The sequence below is a fragment of the Lissotriton vulgaris genome, chromosome 6, assembly GCF_964263255.1.
Source record: "Lissotriton vulgaris chromosome 6, aLisVul1.2, whole genome shotgun sequence".
NCBI classification, from domain to species: Eukaryota; Metazoa; Chordata; class Amphibia; order Caudata; family Salamandridae; genus Lissotriton; species Lissotriton vulgaris.
The window spans coordinates 1,259,367,294-1,259,387,907 of record NC_141694.1 but is presented as its reverse complement, the minus strand read 5'-3'; the positions used below and the strand labels follow the sequence as shown (position 1 = coordinate 1,259,387,907).

Below are 20,614 nucleotides of genomic sequence, written 5' to 3'. Positions count from 1 at the left end.
TTCTTCAAAAGCATAAACAATTTTCATCAACTTCCTCTGTTATTCAAATACTTTGTCAGTAAGTGTATGTACAGTGCACAGCTAGGGTGGGCAACAAGACACAAGATGAAGTCATACACCAAATTGAATCTGCTGCACAAATCACATGTAGACAGCAACAAACTATTTTATTTTTCAATAAGGTCCTTGACATTCTTTCTTATTTTACAATATGCACTTGGCAGTCTTATTTTTATTATCTGAAAAGAATATTGGCAATAGTGTTAGTTATCTGTGTAGCATTCTTTTTCAAGAAGTTGACTAGTTTGGGGAGAAAAGGCTGTGTTGCCTGGAAAAGAAAGAGATACACATATATAAATATACATTTCAGTTGGGAGTTAAAGAAAAATGGAAAACATGTTTACATTTATAGGTAACTTGAACCCTAAACATAAGCTAATCATGACCAAACAGTAATAGTGGTTCATAACCTGCATTGAACGATTACATTATCTGCATTCAATACATACAGGTATTATAACTAATGTGGCTTTCAGTACACCTCCGGCACAAGTAAAAAACAGGATGAGTGTTAACATTTGTCCTGAATTCTTGTGATCGTTATGAAGTGCTCAGTTGCACAATAACTCAGGACCAAAGCTTATGCTATTACAGTGTAGACCCTGCACAGCCGAGCTCCCGACGGTTCCCGATCTCCTTGCCAAGTTTCCCAGATCCATGCTTAACTAACTGCAATGGTGTGGGTTTTGACTTTCCACTCTGGGATTTGTAGTTCTTGTTTATCCACATAAAACCAGGAATACGCTTCCCAGAAGTCAAAGACTAAGCCCTGTTCTGGAGTAGCTAGTCAAGCCTGAAACAAGGATTCTTGGGAGTTACAAGGTAATGGCAGGGTGATAAGGGCCTGAAAGGTTTGGGATGGGCGGAGATACCCGATCTCACGATTCAGCAGCTTTTTTTTCTAATCTCAGAAAGTGCTAAAGACTCAGTGCCATGCCACAGAAATTTGCACTAGTGAAAACTGATTCCACACAATTTTTCACTTTGTAAAGATCATATGTTATCACAACTTTTTTAATGGAAATTATCGCAGTATATTTGAGACAAAGCCATTTTGCTCCATAGTTTATTACAGTAGTATCACAGATAGTGTAGAAATAGTTTTTTTTCTCCAAAAAGCCAATTATGGATTAAGATTAGTTGAACTTTCTCTGGTGCTTTTTAAATGATGTATAAACAATACATATGTAAAATAAGGTTTCCCGATCCATCTGTAATATGGACACAAACCTCAACATAACCTGCAAAGTCAGTAAATCTGTCTATCATGTGGGCTTATGGGGAAGAAGTGGGCACTGGAAGGCGAGAACTGATGTAAAGATCAGCTAACTACACAGGGCTTGGAAGGATGGAGGAGATGTCAATGAGGTTAACAGGATTGTCATGGAGCCATTTTAGGGGTCGATTATGATCGTGGACGGACTTGCGTCCGTCCGCGACCCCAGAGCAGGAGGGAACCTCCGCATGACATGCGGAGTTCCCTCCTGTGCAATTAGGATGTGACCGCCACCCTGGCGGTCACATGCTCTATTTTTAACATTGCCGCGGGTGCAGCTTCAAGCTGCACCCGCGGCAATGTTAAAAAGGCACGCATTGCATTTGCATGCAGAAAGAGGCAGGCACCACGCGGTGCCTGCCGCTTTCTGCATGCAAATGCAGGGGGGTACCATAGGTACCCGCCATGTGCACCCCCCACCCCCCCTTCACCTAGGGGGCCCGCAACGGGCCCCCGCAGTGAAGTTCCGTATGCTTTTCCACGGCGGAAAACCCGCCGCGGAAAAGCATACTTTACTGGCCATCCTAATATGGTGGACGGTGTCTGGAAGACACCGTCACCATATTAGAGCTTTTCCGCCGCGGTTGTAATCCGACCGCGGCGGAAAAGCTGCGGACGGAAACCAGGACCCACCAGCCATCCTAATCTGGCGGTGGGTCTTTGGTCAGTCCGCTGCGGATTTTCCGCATCCTCGGAGCCGGCGGTGGCTTCCGCCGGCCCCGAGGATGCGGAAAATCCGCTATCATAATGACCCCCTTAGTTTTGAGATTAGACACATCAGTTCTGTAGGGGGAGGGGCAGGCAGTATAGGATGCAGATGGATATTGGACACCCATTTTGAAGGACAACAACAAACCATGCATGTGGGGGTCAAATAAATACTCAACCATATGGCTCACACCCCTCCATTGATATTCCGTGTTGCTTAAATGGCTCACACCCCTCCATTGATATTCCGTGTTGCTTAAATGGCACACACCCCTCCATTGATATTCCGTGTTGCTTAAATGGCTCACACCCCTCCATTGATATTCCGTGTTGCTTAAATGGTTCACACCCCTCCATTGATATTCCCTGTTGCTTACCCTTTCTCTCTCAGAAACGTAATAGATCTGGTTTAAAAGTATAGGGCTGCTCCTCTGAAACATTCCCGATGTGCCATGCCACAGTGAGTGCTGTGAAGACACAAAAAAGAGAATGAGGGAAACACTCAGTCAAAGTATTGTGCCCCTGTCAATAGGCATGTTACCCACCCCAAGCATCACTTTCTCTTTTTTCTAGTCTCCCCGGTTTGCTCTGCATCAGCTGCAGAAGAATTGTAAGCTCCTGTAAACTCTTTGTTACCATTTTGTTTCCAGAACCCACTTTAGATTGTATGTAGTGAAGTAAATCTGTACAATGCCAGTTGAGTTTCTAGCACATAAGCATTCCTAAAACTGCTTAATTGGGTAGGCAAAAGGAACAAATGTTGGACGGAATGTTGAACAATGCAAACATTCACCCTTAGTCACAAAGATCTGTGTTAAATCGATCGTTATTTTGGTCACCACACCACCCCAGCTTGGACCCAGCCGTGTGGGTAGGCCAGTAGTTGGAAATTAAAGGGATGGAAGATACCATTGCTGGACAAGCTGTCACCAACCAATTACATGCTTACACTGAAACTTATAACACCCTAGGCACTAATGAACCACTGTAGAATGGTATTCTTCCTTACAGGCAATGAAAGCCCTACTCATGCGCAATTGCATGTTTTCCTTCAATATTTAGTGTGTACAACTCTTTCCATTGATTTTTCTCCTTCAGAAATGATCATTCTGATGCATGAGCGATATTATCTTACATAATTCATAAGCAATCACACTAACAAGGAAAATTAAGACTCATTCAGTAACCGGGGGCTCGTTAATGCAACACCCTCTGCAACAAAATATGAGGGCAAAAACTGACAACCTTTCCCATTATTTAAAATGAATAAGGAATTAATTTTTCCATTACAATAAATCTGCTTAAAACATAGAACAGAAACTGCACCAGTGGATATCTGGGTCAGCTTGTGAGATTCAGCTACACTATAACCGGTCTGTTGCACATATCATTGACCACTCCGCTCCAGTTGTTTGAAATCTCCCACCCTGCGAGGTCACATGAAGAATACTACGTCATCCTTCATTCTGACCTAAAAGACCCAGCCTTACCTTCCACTCCTAAGATGATGACTTGTAGATTTACTTGCAGGTCATAGGAAGCAGCTCATGAATGTGAAAGAAGACCTCAAAGCAATACAGATGTGGATGACTCCGAGCAGCCTGACACACCCTGGCTCCAAAATAGAAATCCAGGTGCTGAGACACCACATCTCCCTTATAAAATACTGGCACTCTGATTCCCAACCTTCTTTGGAGACATTGTTCCATGAAAACCAAAGTCTGGGTCATAGTCTTTATATAGCCACAAACCCCACTCTCAACTGACAGAAGCAGTGGTCAATACCACTTTCTACTAAATATAGCTCCTCAAAAAAATCTTGCCCCTCATCCCAACAAATACCACCTCTGGAGGTAGAAACATCAGTAAATGTGACTACGGCTATTTCCTGTACATCACTCCCCCTGCCAAACCAAAGTACTATGAAAAACTGAAACTTGCCGTTCAACGTTCACCATTCACACTTTTTTCACATACAAAAGCGTAGACCAATCACGCCTCAATAAAATAGTCTCACTTTGCCTAACCTTCAACTGCCTTTAGGGCTCAACACCCTTATACCTACAGAATGCAATCATGCACCAACAGCTTACCATCTAAGATTCTAAGCAATCAACCTTTTGGTGGTTACTGGAGCCAATTGTAGAAAACACTTCAGAGTCACTGGCTTTCACTTTTTCAATATCCTCCGCCCACACACTAATAATATTATGAGTAACATGACCTTTAGGATTCAAAATTAACCTTGATAAAAATTATTGCTTGCACAACGACTTATCAATACAATTAAAAGCAATAAGAATGTCATGAAATAACAGTCATCCCCATACGACACGTGTCTTACGGAAGCCTTGAAACAGTTGACATGAAGTGAGTGCTTAACTAAACAAATAAACATAAACGTTTTTCAAGAATCATGGTGTCAGCATTAAGTGGTTATCCAGGGCTAGGTGGATGGAGACGACATCGGTCTGAGTTAGATAAAATAAGAATGTAGGGTCAGATTTATCAGGGCTTTGTGTTGGTGCAAAGTCACAAAAAGAGATGAGCACTGGTACAAAGTCTTGATAAAGTTTTCAATTTTCAGTGCAAACATTTATTTGTGAGGAAGATTGACTAAGAATATCGCAAAGTAGCTGTTTGTGTTACTTTGCATTACTTTATGTCAATGGGGTGTTCCATGGGTGGTACATGGGCATTCCCATGTAATTACCCAAGGAATTTAACACAGAGCCCCATCTACTAACAGAGGTAGACAGGGGTTTACACTCAAAAAATACGCCTCCATGAGAAAGGCACAAAGTAGGAGAACTCATTTTTTCTCCAAACTGTCCGATCATTGCATGTGTATAAATAACATGTACAAAGTGGCAAAGTTTAAAAGTAAGTCTAAGCAAAGTATTTTGTACTGGAGGATTATCATTTCGGTACAAAACCTTCTGGTACTAAAGTTTCTGCATGGTGCTAGGCAACCTTAAGGAGAACAAGAACTTGAGAAAATAGCAGCAATGCACCATCTTTGTAGATGTGACACTAGCCAGCTCTCTCCCTTCCACACAACACACCACAGTAACTTTGCTTGTCACACTGCGCTGCATGAAAAGTAGATTTTCCCCTTAGAGCTTAATGGCATTTTCAGAATGAGAAAGCAATAGTTTAGAGATTTGATCATTTGGGGGGAGGGTATAAACGTTTGCAGAAGATTTAAAGGCAATTCACTGATAGAGAATTGTAACAGCAGGCACTGGGTGGGGAAAAAGGAAACACTCACACATGGGTCTGTCCACTGATCACTTACCCTCTGCCTTCCTGAAGTGTGATTTATAAGGCGACACACCAATGCGATGCTGCTCTCTTGTTTTCCATCTGAGGTGCGTAAGTCCGGCAACTGCGAAGATCCCAAAAAAGTATCAGGCAAGATAACTCCCAACAGCCACAACAGAGCCCTTTATTTTTACCTGCCTGTAGTTCTCCTATTGTAATGTTATCTACTTTCGAAATAACAACCTACAGATGTACTTCGGGACCAAAGCATATTCTTCAAACTATCAGAGAGGAATGAATAATTACGTAGAAAACGGAATTCAGTTTCGTAGAGCTGTTTTCTGTGCATAGGGCTGATGCTTTAAGGCATGGCAAGAAAGCTTTAGAATGCCCATCTATCGAATAAAACCTGAAAATGGCGTTTTTGAAGTGTCTAGGGAGTGGTCGAGCAAAATACGTCTTTGCTATTTGTAAGGAAAACTCAGACACTGTTTCCTTCTGTGCAGAGAACCATAAAGAAGATGCAGGAGTTCAGATGAAAAGACACGAAAGAGGAGATTCCTGACCATTTGCAATCATGGCATAAAGATGAAGCACCCAGAGTGGGCTAGGAGGGATGGAGATGACATCAATGTGGCAACTGTAGGTGGCTAAGGTTGGCCATGGATTTGGAATCTGATCTGGGTGCCTAAAACTGGATTCTTTGATTACTCGATAGTTACCCTTATGGAAAACAGATGGGATGAGGGATAATGGGGTTTTAGAATGTCCAGTGGTGAAATATTGTAAAAACAATATTGATCTTGGACATTCCATTACAGCTAGCATGGAAACATTTAAAAAACAAGCTAAATCCCTATCCACTGATTACCTCTCACTTATTCTTTGACTTTCACTATCATAAGGGACAAGGCTTGTGGGGCCAGATGTACGACCATTCTCTTTAACGAATCGCAAATTGCGACGTTTTGTGACTCACAAAATGTAATGTACAACAGTGTCTGTGACACTATTTGCGATTTTCGATTGGGTCGCAAGGTACCTGCCTCATTAATATTCAAGAGGCAGGTCGCACTTTGTGAATTATTGGGTATGGTCTGCAAACACAGGGATGGTGGTCTGTTGGGGATAGCAGACCCCAATTTCTGTGTTTGACTTTTTAATAAGCAACTTTTTTTCAAAATTCAGTCCATTTGGGAGTGGCTTACCACTTACTTGAAGTAGGCTGTAAACTTCAAGTGTTTTGCAAACACAAATGTGGTTGGAAAACAATGGTATATACCATTATGACTCGCTATTAGGAAGGGACGCCCTTGGCATGCCCTTTCCTAATAGCAACTTACAAACACTATTTTGCGAGTCACTGACTCGCAAAATAGCGTTTGTACATACCACCACCTTTTTTGACGGTCACAAACGGGCGGATTCCGCGTTTGGGGCTGCTAAAAAAGGTCATACATCGGGCCCCTGGTCTATTCCACTTCAAGTATGGCAGGTCTGGGTTCTTGCTGCGAAGATACCAAAAAAGAATTAGGCAAGATTCAGTTCAAGGGCAATCTCCTCTATCCACACACATACAGTCTCTCTAGCTCCACAATGAAAGACATTTTGCTTTTTACTGTGTGCAGCCTACAGGTGATCGTCTAAGTGGGAAGACAGCTTATGTTTAAGTCTGACAACTTTGTGAGATGATCGATGATTGCTTCTAGCAAATTTGGCACAATGCCTAAAAAATAGTTTTGGGTAATGTGTAGCCCAATTAATTTATTTAGTGTGAACAGGTTAAAAATGGAAATTACATTGTTGGTATGCCGGAAGAAACATTTCAGGGGAAGGTAACATGAGTAATGGGTAACCATTTATCCAGATATAAAGAGAAAGTCAAAGAAGGGTGGTCCTGGCCAGCGATAATCATGCAGCAAGGCAAAAAGCCTCAATTACACTGCAGCTGAAGAACTGGTGCAGATAGGAAATTTGGTCTGGGGCTACATGGCCCAGCAGCAAAAGATGACCAGCTACCCTACACCTCAGTATCACTTCAACCAGGTAAGGTGCTCCCTTCTTTGCTCGGTGTTCCATCATGCAGTGATTTTGTGCAGCCTTCTCCTACGTCACCACCACAACTTCCTCGTTAGGCTCTGATTCCTCCACCCAGATGTCTCCATACAATTGGGTTCCCACTTCATCGCAGCCTACTCATGCCCCTACACACTGCCACATTCAACCTCAGACTAACTTATCCCACACACGGCACTAGCCTCTTCATCCATTCATATGCATGTACTTTAATCGAACCACCTATCCATGGATTCAGTTTCTCTACAACCATCCAAGCACTAACTCTTCAATTTAGTCACCTTTTATGTTTAATGATCAGTAGTCAAACTTTAATCTGCAGTTATTTTTAAACATAGAGGGACAGCTCCCTCTTCTGTCCCTGTTTGAAAACCACCGACTTCACTGATGTGCATACCCCTTGGTGCCCTTACATACTCAGAGTATTTAAGGCTTATGTACTCCGAGTATTTAACAGTGGCACCGATGGGAAGGTACTGCAGTGAATTTGGTATTTGGCAGCGCTATTTCTTAGAGCAAAATGCATCCTCACATCTATTTTTGGTTGCGAGGGTGCATTTAGCACTAAGAAAATAGCAGCACATGCACACTCCGCTCCATTGCTGAATTCCGCAGAATTTTAATGTTATCCCACAGAATTACACAGAATCAAATTCAAACTTTCTGTCTGCCCCATATGGGGCTGCCTGACTGCAAGATTTGGCTTTGCAACTTTTCGAGCAGAAAGGCTGGCAGGCCCAGCAGAGTGTGTTATATACTTAGCTAACTTGGAAGGTATGAAGGCAATGATTAGGAAAATATGGAAATGACAAAGATTTTTTTAAATTTTTTTATCTGATGTACATGTCTTTTTCCCTTTAGCTTTATCATTTCCTTTGGTACACAAACAAGGATCTAGAGTAAAGAAGTAATGATCCATGTGTAAGAGGACACCTGACTATTTTTGGAGGAGAAAACCAGTGATTACTTATAGCAAGTCTGGCAGTTTAAAAAATATTTTGAGTAAAATGCAGCCTAATTAATTTGTTTACTGTGAATAGATTTAGAATAGAAAATAGACTGATAGTATGTGAGAAGCCCATTGAGCCAGAAATAAAGGTAAAGACTAGGAAAGGGTTCGTGGGTAGTGAGATTCATGCTGTGAAGAAGAAAAGCCTAGCTCTTTGGAGGACGTAGGTAACATAAAAATATTGATGGCAAGTGAGAAAGAGGGGTGCTGAGGGTGTACTATGCAGCTTTTACCTCTACTGATATGTGCATTAATTCACTTAAAATGTTCTTCCTTTGAAAATTCCTGGACAGTAAGGCATCCATGTGGTGCAATGCAGTTGTAACATTTTAGTTTCAGCCCACAGCAGCATTTGCATTCTATTTCAAACCTCTTCAGTCACCCATGGCACTCTGCCCAAGTCAAAAGGTGATCATAAATGCTCCAGTACCATCAATATTGTTTTGAGGAAATCGCAAGTGATGGCAGACAAAAGCCTTAACCTCTTAGCTATTAGGTCTACCCCACCATCCCCCTGGTTATAAGCCTTTTTTTGACTGTTTGGGGTAGCTCGTGCTTAGGCCCCTGTAACTTTTTGTCAACATTAGGTATCCATGCCAAATTTGCGTCCTTTTCTTTCAACATCATTGGAATTTTAAAGATACCCAGGGTTTGTGGATTTCCCTGGAGGGGTCCCAAAATTAGCCAAAAGACAGCAAAGCACATTTCTTTTCTTTTTTGTGGGAAAAAGTGCTGCAGAAGAAAGAATCAGTTCTTTCCCCTGCAAATGGTATCATCAAACAGTTTGTGGTACTCAAATCTCCATCTTCCCAGCTTTGAGGAACAGACAGAATTTTGTCAGAAAACCCATACGTTTTAACAGTTTGGGCATTTTACTGGGACATATCCTATTTTTGCTACTTTTTGTGCACCAACCTCATTCCAGTTAGTGGTAAAAATAGAATTGGAAGAAATAATGGATCCTGGAAAACTATACATTTCTGAAGTAGACACATTTCTGAATACAGCTAGGGGTAATTTGTGTAGATCTTTCAAGGTTTATTTTTGATAGAAACCAATAGTTGAAAATAAGAAAAATTGAAAATGAGATTTAAAAAAAACAGCTATTTGTGCCAACGTTTTCACCTGTAACATCTTCTATGTATTTCAGATTTCTTTACAGCAATATACTGTTAAATCCACTGGGCCCTTCAGGTTGTGGGGATATATAGGACTTGTAGGTTCACTGTTAGAACTGGGGGTCTCTAGTTGGCAGAGGTAGGTACCACTGTCCAAATAGGGACCCTTGCTTCTAGGCAGGGTAAGGAGGAAACAATCTTTAGATAACCTCTGCTCACCCCCTTGGCAGCTTGGCACAAGCAGTCAGGCTTATCCAAAAGCAATGTTTAAAGTATTTGTACCATCACTCACAGTAACACAGTGAAAACACATCAAACTGACTCCACAACAGTTTAGAAAAATAAAGGTATTTAATCTATACTACACAAGACCAAAACAACAAAAATCCAACATACACAGTTCAAAAATATGGTTGCAAAAGAGTTCTTAAGGTTGCGATAAAATAATCCACAGTTGCATGAAAAGTTCACAGTTGCGTCACATTTAACCAATAGTACCTTTTGAATGTGACAAAGTTCCAAAGCAGAAGCTGGTGCAGTGGAAAACAAGTGATGCGTTGCTCCTGAGACCCTGGGGAGGCGATGCGACAACCCCGCAGCAGCAGCGGGCGGGTTGCGACTAATCCGGTCTGTATGGGGAAGAAGGCGGAGTTGTATGGATTTGGGTGCGTAGGTTCCGTGAGAAGTTTTCTCTCGCAAAGGCACGATGCGATGATCTTTGGAGTTGCGGCGATCTCCAGGGCGACGATGCATGGACCAGCGGTGATCTCTCTCTCGCAGCACCTCTATGCGGTGGCTTCTGCGACGACACTCGCAGCGACGTGATGCGGTCCGCAAGCAAGTGGTGCGGCAATCTCACCCTGCGACGACAGGCTCCGCGACGACACTCGCAGCGATGGTAATCTTCCTACACCGGTCTGGTGCGTCCCGCAAACGAAGGATGCAACAGCTCTGGCAGCGGCAACAGGCGCTGCGACGATCACGACCTTCGTAGCGGCGGGAATTTCCTCGCACTGTTGGGGATGTGCTCTGCAAGCGAGCGATGCAACAAAACTTGCAGAAAGTCTTTAAAAGCTTGGTTTTCAGCTTCCCAACACAGGTACAACTTCTAGAGGCACCACACATGGGCCACGCACTCAAGGAAGGACAGAACTTTCTCAGTAGAGTTTAGGGAAGCTGGGGGTCCTTTTGTTCCTGGGACTTCAGAACAGGGAGCCAGCTCTTCTCAGGCCCTTGGAGATTCCTTCAAGACAGGGGACTCAGCACAAAGCAAAGTCCTTCTCCTCTCATTGGCAGCAAAGCAACAGCCAGTCAGTCCAGCAGAGCAACAGCAGGACAGTCGTCCTTCTTCATTCCAGGATGATCTAATTTTCTGTCGTCAGTGGTCCTGTACTTATACCCCTAAAAGTCTTTATTCTCTTAGTACAAGTGGGCCCTGAGCCCGGTCTGAACCAGTTCTGGGTGTTCCTCGAGCATTTTGTTTTCCTAGCTTCTCCTTTCTTTTCAGAGTGAGGGGCAGGGTCGTCAGCCTCCCGGCAGGAGGTGGAGCCAGCATTGTGGACGGTAGGCACAGCCCTATTCAGGCCCAGGTGCTATCTCCTCCCATCACTCAAGTTGCAAATGCAGTCATTCAGCCTAGGGTTGACTCAGCCAGCCTCCTGGGGAATTCCCAGCCCCTGTCGCTCTCAAACCAGACAGTCCATTCACAAACAGACCGAGGCACACAGAAAGGTCAGACAAGAGAACAGCGACTTTCTAAAAGTGCTGTTCTCAAAAACAGGATTTAAAAACAACCTTTCCTAAAAGATGTGTTATTAAATTCTGAGTTCAGGGATACTAGACTTTTATGTCCTATCTTGTTCCTATGGGAAGATATGCTGGTAGCCACTGTAGCCAGCATCAATCAATCAATCAATCAGTGACACTTATAAAGCGCGCTACATACCCGTGGGGTCTCAAGGCGCTGGGGGGGGGGGAGCCGCTACTGCTCGAACAGCCAGGTCTTCAGCTTCTTCCTGAAGGAGAGGTGGTCTTGGGTCAGGCGCAGGTCGGTCGGGAGGGAGTTCCAGGTCTTGGCGGCCAGGTGGGAGAAGGACCTTCCTCCTGTAGTCGCTCTTCGGATGCGGGGGACGGCGGCGAGGGCGTGGTTGGCTGATCGGAGGTGGCGTTTGGGAGCGTAGAAGTTGACTCGGCTGTTGAGGTAGCTCGGGCCTTGGTCGTGTAGGGCTTTGTGTGCGTGGGTGAGGAGGCGGAAGGTGATTCTTTTGTTGACGGGGAGCCAGTGAAGGTCTCGCAGATGTCCGGAGATGTGGCTGGTTCGTGGGATGTCGAGGATGAGTCTGGCTGAGGCGTTCTGGATCCGCTGGAGTCTCTTCTGGAGCTTGGCGGTGGTCCCGGCGTAGAGGGCGTTGCCGTAGTCCAGTCGGCTGGTGACGAGGGCCTGGGTGACGGTCTTCCTGGTCTCGGTGGGGATCCACCAGAAGATCTTCCGTAGCATGCGTAGGATGTTGAAGCATGCCGAGGAGACGTTGTTGACTTGCCTGGTCATGGAGAGGGGGGAGTCCAGGATGAAGCCCAGGTTGCGTGCATGGTCTGTCGGTTTGGGTGCGGTGCCCAGGGCGGGAGGCCACCAGGAGTCGTCCCAGGCGGAGGGCGAGGAGCCCAGGATGAGGACCTCCGTCTTGTCCGAGTTCAGTTTCAGGCGGCTGGTCGTCATCCACTCGGCTACCTCTTTCATCCCTTCGTGCAGGTTGGCTCTGGCGGCGGCGGGGTCGTTGGTCAGGGAGAGGATCAGCTGGGTGTCGTCGGCGTAGGAGATTATGCTGAGGTTGTGTTTGCGTACGATGGCCGCGAGGGGGCTCATGTAGACGTTGAAGAGGGTGGGGCTCAGAGATGATCCTTGGGGGACGCCGCAGATGACTTCGGTGGCCTCTGACTTGTACGGTGGTAGGCGGACTCTCTGTGTTCTCCCGTCGAGGAAGGAGGTGATCCACTCCAGCGCCTTGTCCTGGATTCCGACGTTGCTGAGGCGCCGTACTAGGGTGCGGTGGCAGACCGTGTCGAATGCCGCGGAGAGGTCTAGGAGGATGAGGGCCGCTGTTTCTCCATTGTCCATCAGGGCTCGGATGTCGTCGGTGGCGGCGATGAGGGCGGTCTCGGTGCTGTGGTTGGCTCGGAAGCCGGACTGTGAGGGGTCGAGGGATCCGTTCGTCTCGAGGAAAGCGGCCATCTGCTTGTTGACGGTCTTCTCGATGACTTTGGCTGGAAACGGGAGGAGCGAGATGGGGCGGTAATTCTTGAGGTCGGTGGGGTCCGCTGTTGGTTTCTTGAGTAGGGCGCTGAGTTCGGCGTGTTTCCAGCTCTCGGGGAAGATGGTGGTGTCGAGGGATGTGTTGATGATGTCTCGCAGGTGGGGTGCGATGACAGCGTCGGCTTTGTTGAAGACGTGGTGAGGGCAGGGGTCGGTCGGTGATCCGGAGTGGATGGAGTTCATCGTGCGGATGGTGTCTTCGGTGCTGATCGGGGTCCAGGCACGGAGGGTGGTGGTGGGGGGTGGTTGTTCGGTCATGGTGTGCGTTGGTTGGTTGTTGAAGCTGTTGTGTATGTCCGCGATCTTGTTGTGGAAGTATGAAGCCAGGGAGTTGCAGAGGTCTTGCGATGGGGTGATGTCGTTGTTTCCTGCGCTGGGGTTGGAAAGCTCTTTGACGATGTTGAAGAGTTCCTTGCAGTTGTGTGCGTTGTTGTCCAACCGGTCCTTGAATGCTGTTTTCTTGGCGGCGCGGATCAGCTGGTGGTGTTTCCGGGTGGCAAGTTTGAAGGAGGTCCTGTTGTCCGGTGTCGGTTCCCTTCTCCAGACTTTCTCGAGGGCTCGGCAGTTCTTCTTGGAGCTCTTGAGTTCGTCGGTGAACCATGGGGCTTTCTTGCTGCCGGGTCTGCTGGGCGGGGTCCTCAGTGGGGCGAGTTCGTCCGCGCAGTTGCTGATCCACTTCGTGAGGTTGTCGGCGGCCTGGCTGGGGTTCGCTGAGCTGGCAGGAGGGTGCTGGCTCAGGGAGGTGGCGAGCTGGTCTGCTGTGATCTTGTTCCAGCTTCTGCGGGCGGTCTGTTGCTGGTGGTGGTGGGTCGTTGTTTTCTTGAAGGTGAAGTGGACGCAGCTGTGGTCCGTCCATTGAAGCTCTGTGGTGTGGCTGAAGTTGATGTCCTTGCTGGATGAGAAGACAGCGTCGAGTGTGTGTCCGGCGAGGTGGGTGGGGGTGGACACCAGTTGCTTGAGTCCCAGGTTGGTGAGGTTGTCGAGCAGGGTGCTGGTGTTGCGGTCGTTGTTGTTCTCCAGATGGAAGTTGAGGTCTCCCAGGAGGATGTAGTCAGCGGAGGGGAGGGCATGTGGGCTGACGAAGTCGGCGATGTCCTCGCTGAATTGTGTGCGTGGTCCAGGGGGTCGGTAGATCAGGGTGCCTCTGAGGGTGGTGTTCGGGTTGGTGTGGATCTGGAAATGCAGGTGTTCGGCGGTGGTCAGGGAGTTGTCGGTGCTGGTCGTGAGACGGATGGTGCTCCTGTGGATGATGGCGATGCCTCCTCCCATCTGGTTGGCGTTTCGGTCCCTCCGGACGATCTTGTAGCCCTCTGGGATGGCGATGGCGATGTCGGGAGCTGAAGAGGCGTTCATCCAGGTCTCCGTGAGGAAGGCAACGTCTGGAGCTGTGGTGTCGAGGAGGTTCCAGAGTTCGATGGCATGTCTGTGGATGGAGCGGGTGTTGAGCAGGATGCACTTGAGGTGGGTACTGCTGGTGTTCGGCTTGGTGGGTGCTGGTGCGAGGCAGGTCCGGATGCAGGTGAACTTGCAGGCGTGGCAGCTGAAGGGTCCGTGGGTACGTCGTGGAGAGGCTTGATGGCATTCTGGGAGTCGGCCGGTGTTGAGAGCGGTGAGGGTGGCGGCGGAGTACGTCAGGCGGGTCGGTCGGGGTCTTCGTGGGCCAGGGGTCCTGGCGCTGGTCGCGATCCGGTCGCGGACGGGCGTAGACGGGCTTACCTTTGGCGCGCCTTCGGCGCACAATCGGCGCGCCCGCTGCGCGTGACCGCTGCGCGTCCGCACGGTCGCCATTTAAGGCGAAGTGCGCGGGTGGGCGGAGCAGCTGGGAGGCGGGAGCGGGGAGGGAACAGAAGAGAAAAAGGGGCGGGGCCAATGTCGGTGGCGGGAAGCGAGAGCGGAGGGCGGCGAGGTAGGCGGCCAATCAGGAAGGAAACTGGACACGGCACAGGGGATACAAAGAAATTAACAGGCACAAATTTAGGGCAAAACAAATAAAAACGGCAAAATACGCGAGCAGACGGCAGAAACAGACAAGCACAAATTACGGGCAAAACGAGGAAAAACAGCAAAATACGCGAGCAGACGGCAGAAACAGACAAGCACAAATTTAGGGCAAAACAAGGAAAAACGGCAAAATACGCGAGCAGACGGCAGAAACAGACAAGCACAAATTACGGGCAAAACAACTGGGAAACCAGAGGGGAGCGACCACGGCGTCAGCGAGGCAGAAGGCAGGCAGAGGGGAACACACGCAGCAGCTGGTGGCCGTGCGGCGCGGGGGTGTCCTCGAGCATTTTGTTTTCCTAGCTTCTCCTTTCTTTTCAGAGTGAGGGGCAGGGTCGTCAGCCTCCCGGCAGGAGGTGGAGCCAGCATTGTGGACGGTAGGCACAGCCCTATTCAGGCCCAGGTGCTATCTCCTCCCATCACTCAAGTTGCAAATGCAGTCATTCAGCCTAGGGTTGACTCAGCCAGCCTCCTGGGGAATTCCCAGCCCCTGTCGCTCTCAAACCAGACAGTCCATTCACAAACAGACCGAGGCACACAGAAAGGTCAGACAAGAGAACAGCGACTTTCTAAAAGTGCTGTTCTCAAAAACAGGATTTAAAAACAACCTTTCCTAAAAGATGTGTTATTAAATTCTGAGTTCAGGGATACTAGACTTTTATGTCCTATCTTGTTCCTATGGGAAGATATGCTGGTAGCCACTGTAGCCAGCATCCCCCATGATAGCCTATGGAGCAAGATAGCCTTGCAGCTGTGAAAAACGAAAATGGCTGTAATTCATTACCAGAGCATGTCACCTGCACAGGTACATGCTCTACCTTTCACATACACTGCACTCTGCCTAAGGGGGTACCTTGGGCCTTCCATAGGGGTGACGAATGTGCACAGAAAGGGAAAGGTTAGGCCTGTTCAGTGGGGACACGGACCAAGAGGACATGACAGTTCACAGACTGCACACAGGCACTGTGGTGGCAGGCCCGAGACACCATTTTAGGGCTACTTATGTGGGTGGCACAATCAGTGCTGCAGGCCCACTAGTAGCATTTTTTTCATCGCCAGCCCTGGCACACTCAGTGCACTTTACTAGGGACTTCTTGGTAATACATATATGCCAACCATGTATATCCAATCACAATAACAATTTACACAGAGAGCATTTGCACTTTAGCACTGATCGGCAGTGGTAAAGTGCCCAGAGTCCTATTGCCAACATCCACAGGTCAGGAAAAATAAGGGAGGAAGAAGCAAAAAGTTTGGGGATAACCCTGCAAAAAGGGCCAGTTCCAACATTCACCAAGGACCAGAGGAACCCAGAGCTAATAACTGAGCTGGGTCTTTGAATGGTTTTTCATTGTGTACCGGATATATAGCAATTCATTTGGTAAAATATAAAGAGTGAAAAATAGGTATCAAGGACACCTATGTATTTCCAAAATGGGAACAAAATATAGAGTTTAGAAGCAGTAGCCATTTGCTTTTTTTTTTATTTATTTATTTATTTATTTTTTTTAATTTTATTTCCATAATTTGCACAGTTTACACATCATACATTTATACATTTCGTATACTGCATTTCATATTATTTGCCTGTAAGGTAAAACATAGGAACACAACAGCGAAAAGCCAAAAAACACAAAGGAATAGCCCTTAGACCTACTGAGGCCCAATATTCTCTTTCCATCTAGTTATGGGTTCCCATATTTTTAATCCTCTCATTTTACCTCTTATCCCTTTTCTGGAATAAATAGGCTTCTCCAAATTATAGGCTGCCAACAAATTAGCCAACCAGGTTTGCATGATAGGTGGATTTTTATCTAACCATGCTCTAGCTATAGTCAGTCTATAAACTGCAGCAGCCACAAAGATAAATTCTTTATGTATTATATCTCCATCCTGATCCATCCCCAACAATAATATTGATGGTGTGAGGGTTATACGTAACTTCAATGACCTAATTAAAAATCGTTCAACATTTTCAATCAGTGTGTACAGCTGTGGACAAGTAGCAAAGACATGTATTATACCCCTTTTGAACTGTCAGCGTGTCAGCGTTTGCCTACTGCTTGGGACCGAGTATCAGCCTTTCAGACTTTCCAGTCTTTGCCAGTCTCTGCCTACCCCTCGCGGAACCCGCTCCGCGGGTCCCGCATCGCTGGAGTGTTCGTGTTTTCTCCCTGGAGTTGAAAAGGAACAGCTGTGGGAAGTGTGTAACGGGGCTGCGAGCGAGCGCGCCTGCTCCCTGAGGGACTTCATCTCCCAGGAGCGAGCGCCAGCCCGGAGCAGCATCACCTGGGCCGCTCTCCCCGACCCCTCCCACCCTTCCACCGAGCAGTTTTAAGCAGCTTTAGCTGTGACCAGAGCGGGACGCCCTTTTGAACTGTCAGCGTGTCAGCGTTTGCCTACTGCTTGGGACCGAGTATCAGCCTTTCAGACTTTCCAGTCTTTGCCAGTCTCTGCCTACCCCTCGCGGAACCCGCTCCGCGGGTCCCGCATCGCTGGAGTGTTCGTGTTTTCTCCCTGGAGTTGAAAAGGAACAGCTGTGGGAAGTGTGTAACGGGGCTGCGAGCGAGCGCGCCTGCTCCCTGAGGGACTTCATCTCCCAGGAGCGAGCGCCAGCCCGGAGCAGCATCACCTGGGCCGCTCTCCCCGACCCCTCCCACCCTTCCACCGAGCAGTTTTAAGCAGCTTTAGCTGTGACCAGAGCGGGACGCCCTTTTGAACTGTCAGCGTGTCAGCGTTTGCCTACTGCTTGGGACCGAGTATCAGCCTTTCAGACTTTCCAGTCTTTGCCAGTCTCTGCCTACCCCTCGCGGAACCCGCTCCGCGGGTCCCGCATCGCTGGAGTGTTCGTGTTTTCTCCCTGGAGTTGAAAAGGAACAGCTGTGGGAAGTGTGTAACGGGGCTGCGAGCGAGCGCGCCTGCTCCCTGAGGGACTTCATCTCCCAGGAGCGAGCGCCAGCCCGGAGCAGCATCACCTGGGCCGCTCTCCCCGACCCCTCCCACCCCTTCCACCTTTTGTGTGCAAGGCCTACTTTAACAGATTACACTCCCGCAGCGCGGGAGAGTGCGCGGGAGAAGCCCGGGACAAGGGCGGGACCGTCTGTGGCCGTCCGGGGCCGCTGGAGGCCGGGCTGGGCCACCCCATTAACATCTACGGTCCAGGTACTGATTAACCCACTGATTTTGTCTCTGATTCGTGATTTGTTAGCTGTTTGGTGGGCAGAAGGGGGGTTTCTTGCACTATGGCTTGCTCAACTAGTATTTCTACCCTGTTGCCTCCTCTGGGTGAAGCAGAGCCTGCTGTCATGGGCCCTCTTGATTCCTACTTTAAGCGTTTGCCACAGGATATTGACAAAGAGATCGCTCTGGCGGAAAGACGGGCCGGGCGTAGGCTCTCGATTGAGCTTCTGAAAAACCCGCCTGAGAAAAACCAAGGTCTGAACTTTCCTGCGCTGGTTACACCTCTGTCATCCATTGTTTTACCAGCTACCCAGGACTTATTACTCGACTTGCCTCTGCATACTGAGTTAGCTGTTAATTCTTCATTGGACATTGTAGCAACTAATCTATCTGTGGCGCATTTTGATGAATCTAGCCAATTAGCAAAAGGGAAAGGAGCTTTAGGAAAACACTGTGTACAATTGGAAGCAACTAAAACAAAGCCTGGTGTTAAAAGGAAATGGGGAGTTACTGTAAAAAAATCACAACTTCAAAAACCTGCAAGAAAGTACAGGAAGCTGGGTACTAAATCATGTTCAAGCCATGTCCCTCCAAAGAATGGCGTACTAATGCCAATGGGGGAGGCTGAAGCAGCCCCAGTAGAAGTGGACCCTATAATCATGGAGCCCCCGACCACGTTGGCGGTGCCAGTCCCAGACCCAACTATCATAGCACCCTTGGGGTCACTATCTCCCAATCACGACCTTCTGTTAGAAGTGGAAAAAATAATGCGTTCCCTTCTAAATCCAGTAGAGTTAAGACTTAAAAAGCTAGCTGAACAACTTGACCATCTAGAACAAGCTAGCCTAGATAACTTTTTTTCTATTAAATCTTTAATTAAGTCTGGCAAAAAAACGGGTGAGACTGGGATACATCAACAGATAGTCGATAAAGACCAAAGAGCCGTGTTGGTTGACCTACAATCCCCTCCTGCAAGTGGTATTCCTGAACAGGATAATAAAGGGGGGAATAGTAAGAATGTATCTGATCCAATGTCCACTAAAACCATTAGTAATAGCGGGAAAACTAAGCCCAATAACATCACCAACAAGGGTAGTAAGGATAGTGTAAAAAATCCACCTACCACTATCAGCAAAAATGCCACACTTTTGCCGACCGATCCGGGAAAAACTATGGCCCAACGGTCAGGAAATGATAAAAACCCATCCTAGTAATGGTATCGGGAACAATGCCCATCGTATCGGGAATGGGACTAATACTTGTGTGACAGTGGAAAACATCCTTACACAGAGCTGTGTTCCTTTAGAACAAGCACAAACAAAGACCCAAATAACTAAACTGCCCACTAGGATCCCGCCAGTACAGCTCACCCCGGACTCCTACCCATATGTGGCTATACTTACTAACGTCCCACCCCTAACGGAGGGCCAAAGAGAAACTTATGACATGTTAAAAAACAAGGCCATGCATTGGCTTTCTGTCAATAGACCACTGCCAGGGGGTGTGGATGGCCTGATAATTGGGGCCAGAAGGGTCAATTGGATAGGGAATACCTTAAAAAAACAGGGGGGGGAGTGTATTATAATTAACTTTCAGGATCCAAGGGTTGTGGGGCTGATTACGGGACCGGGTTGGAACATAAGCATTGGTGGGATTGGGGTTGTGGACCTCACTTTCTTTTATCCCAGACCGGTGATCTACCCAGGGGGCTGCAGGGAGCAACCGAGACTCAGTCCCTGTACTTGGGTAGAGGCTGGCCCCCCTGCTGCTCCCATATTTAGACCAAATAATTGTTACATACAGGCATTCAACCCCTATAATGGGCAGGGGCAGACGGGGTGGGGATGTTGACAGAGACCAGTTGAACAACTACGTTTGGAAGAAGAAATGGTTGGGGGAAGTAACCCTGATGTAATATTGATACCCTATGATGATGAAACGAGCCAAAAATCCGAAGTGGCGAATGTGAGGGATGGGGGCATTATTGCATGTTCGGAGGGGTGTGTGGGTGAACCAGCCCTCCCAACTACCATTTGCACCAAGGAGGGTACAGATGCAAATTGTATAGATACTGTTTTAAGCGAGGATTGTGACTGTGGGAAGCAGGTTGATTTGCCGCCCACGGCACCCAACGAAAAGGGGATTTGTATAGAAAATACCCTGGAGAGTCTTCTGTCATGGAATATAGCGGGGCTGGGGGCTAGACTGTTGTCACAGCACTGGATTGATTTTGTAAGTGGGTTTGAAATGTGCCTATTTCAAGAGACGTGGGCTTGTGATCCAATTCATTTCCCGGGTTACTTAAATTTTTGTATCCCAGCAACGAGAGGCCCCAGGGGTAGACCTAAGGGAGGCCTCGCAGTCTGGATTAAGCAAAATTCAAATGTAAAAGCAAAAATGATTGATCTAGGTTGCAAGGATATACAATTATTGAGATTATCCGTAGGTAAGGGTGGCATGATAGACATTTATAACATATATGCAAGGGGCAAGAGTCTTGGGAATTCTGCTACTTTAGAAGTTCTATCCGCCTCCCTTGAATCCCAGTCACTTGGAAACAGAGTAATTTTGGCTGGTGACTTGAATAGGACATTCGAGCCTCTAGAAAACAC

The 20,614-nt window shown here is 47.4% G+C and overlaps 1 protein-coding gene across 1 annotated transcript in view; it reads right to left on the bottom strand.

Annotated features, from left to right (window-relative positions):
• Positions 1-235: 235 nt before the first annotated feature.
• The window catches only part of LOC147708726 (uncharacterized), a 233,077-nt gene continuing 212,698 nt past the window's right edge, over positions 236-20,614 (bottom strand). The window contains exons 20-22 of the mRNA XM_086925772.1: positions 5,343-5,432; positions 2,422-2,511; positions 236-328 (exon numbers count right to left, since the gene is read on the bottom strand). Of these exons, the coding sequence (XP_086781898.1) occupies positions 236-328; positions 2,422-2,511; positions 5,343-5,432 (273 nt within the window). The remainder of the gene's footprint in view (positions 329-2,421; positions 2,512-5,342; positions 5,433-20,614) is intronic.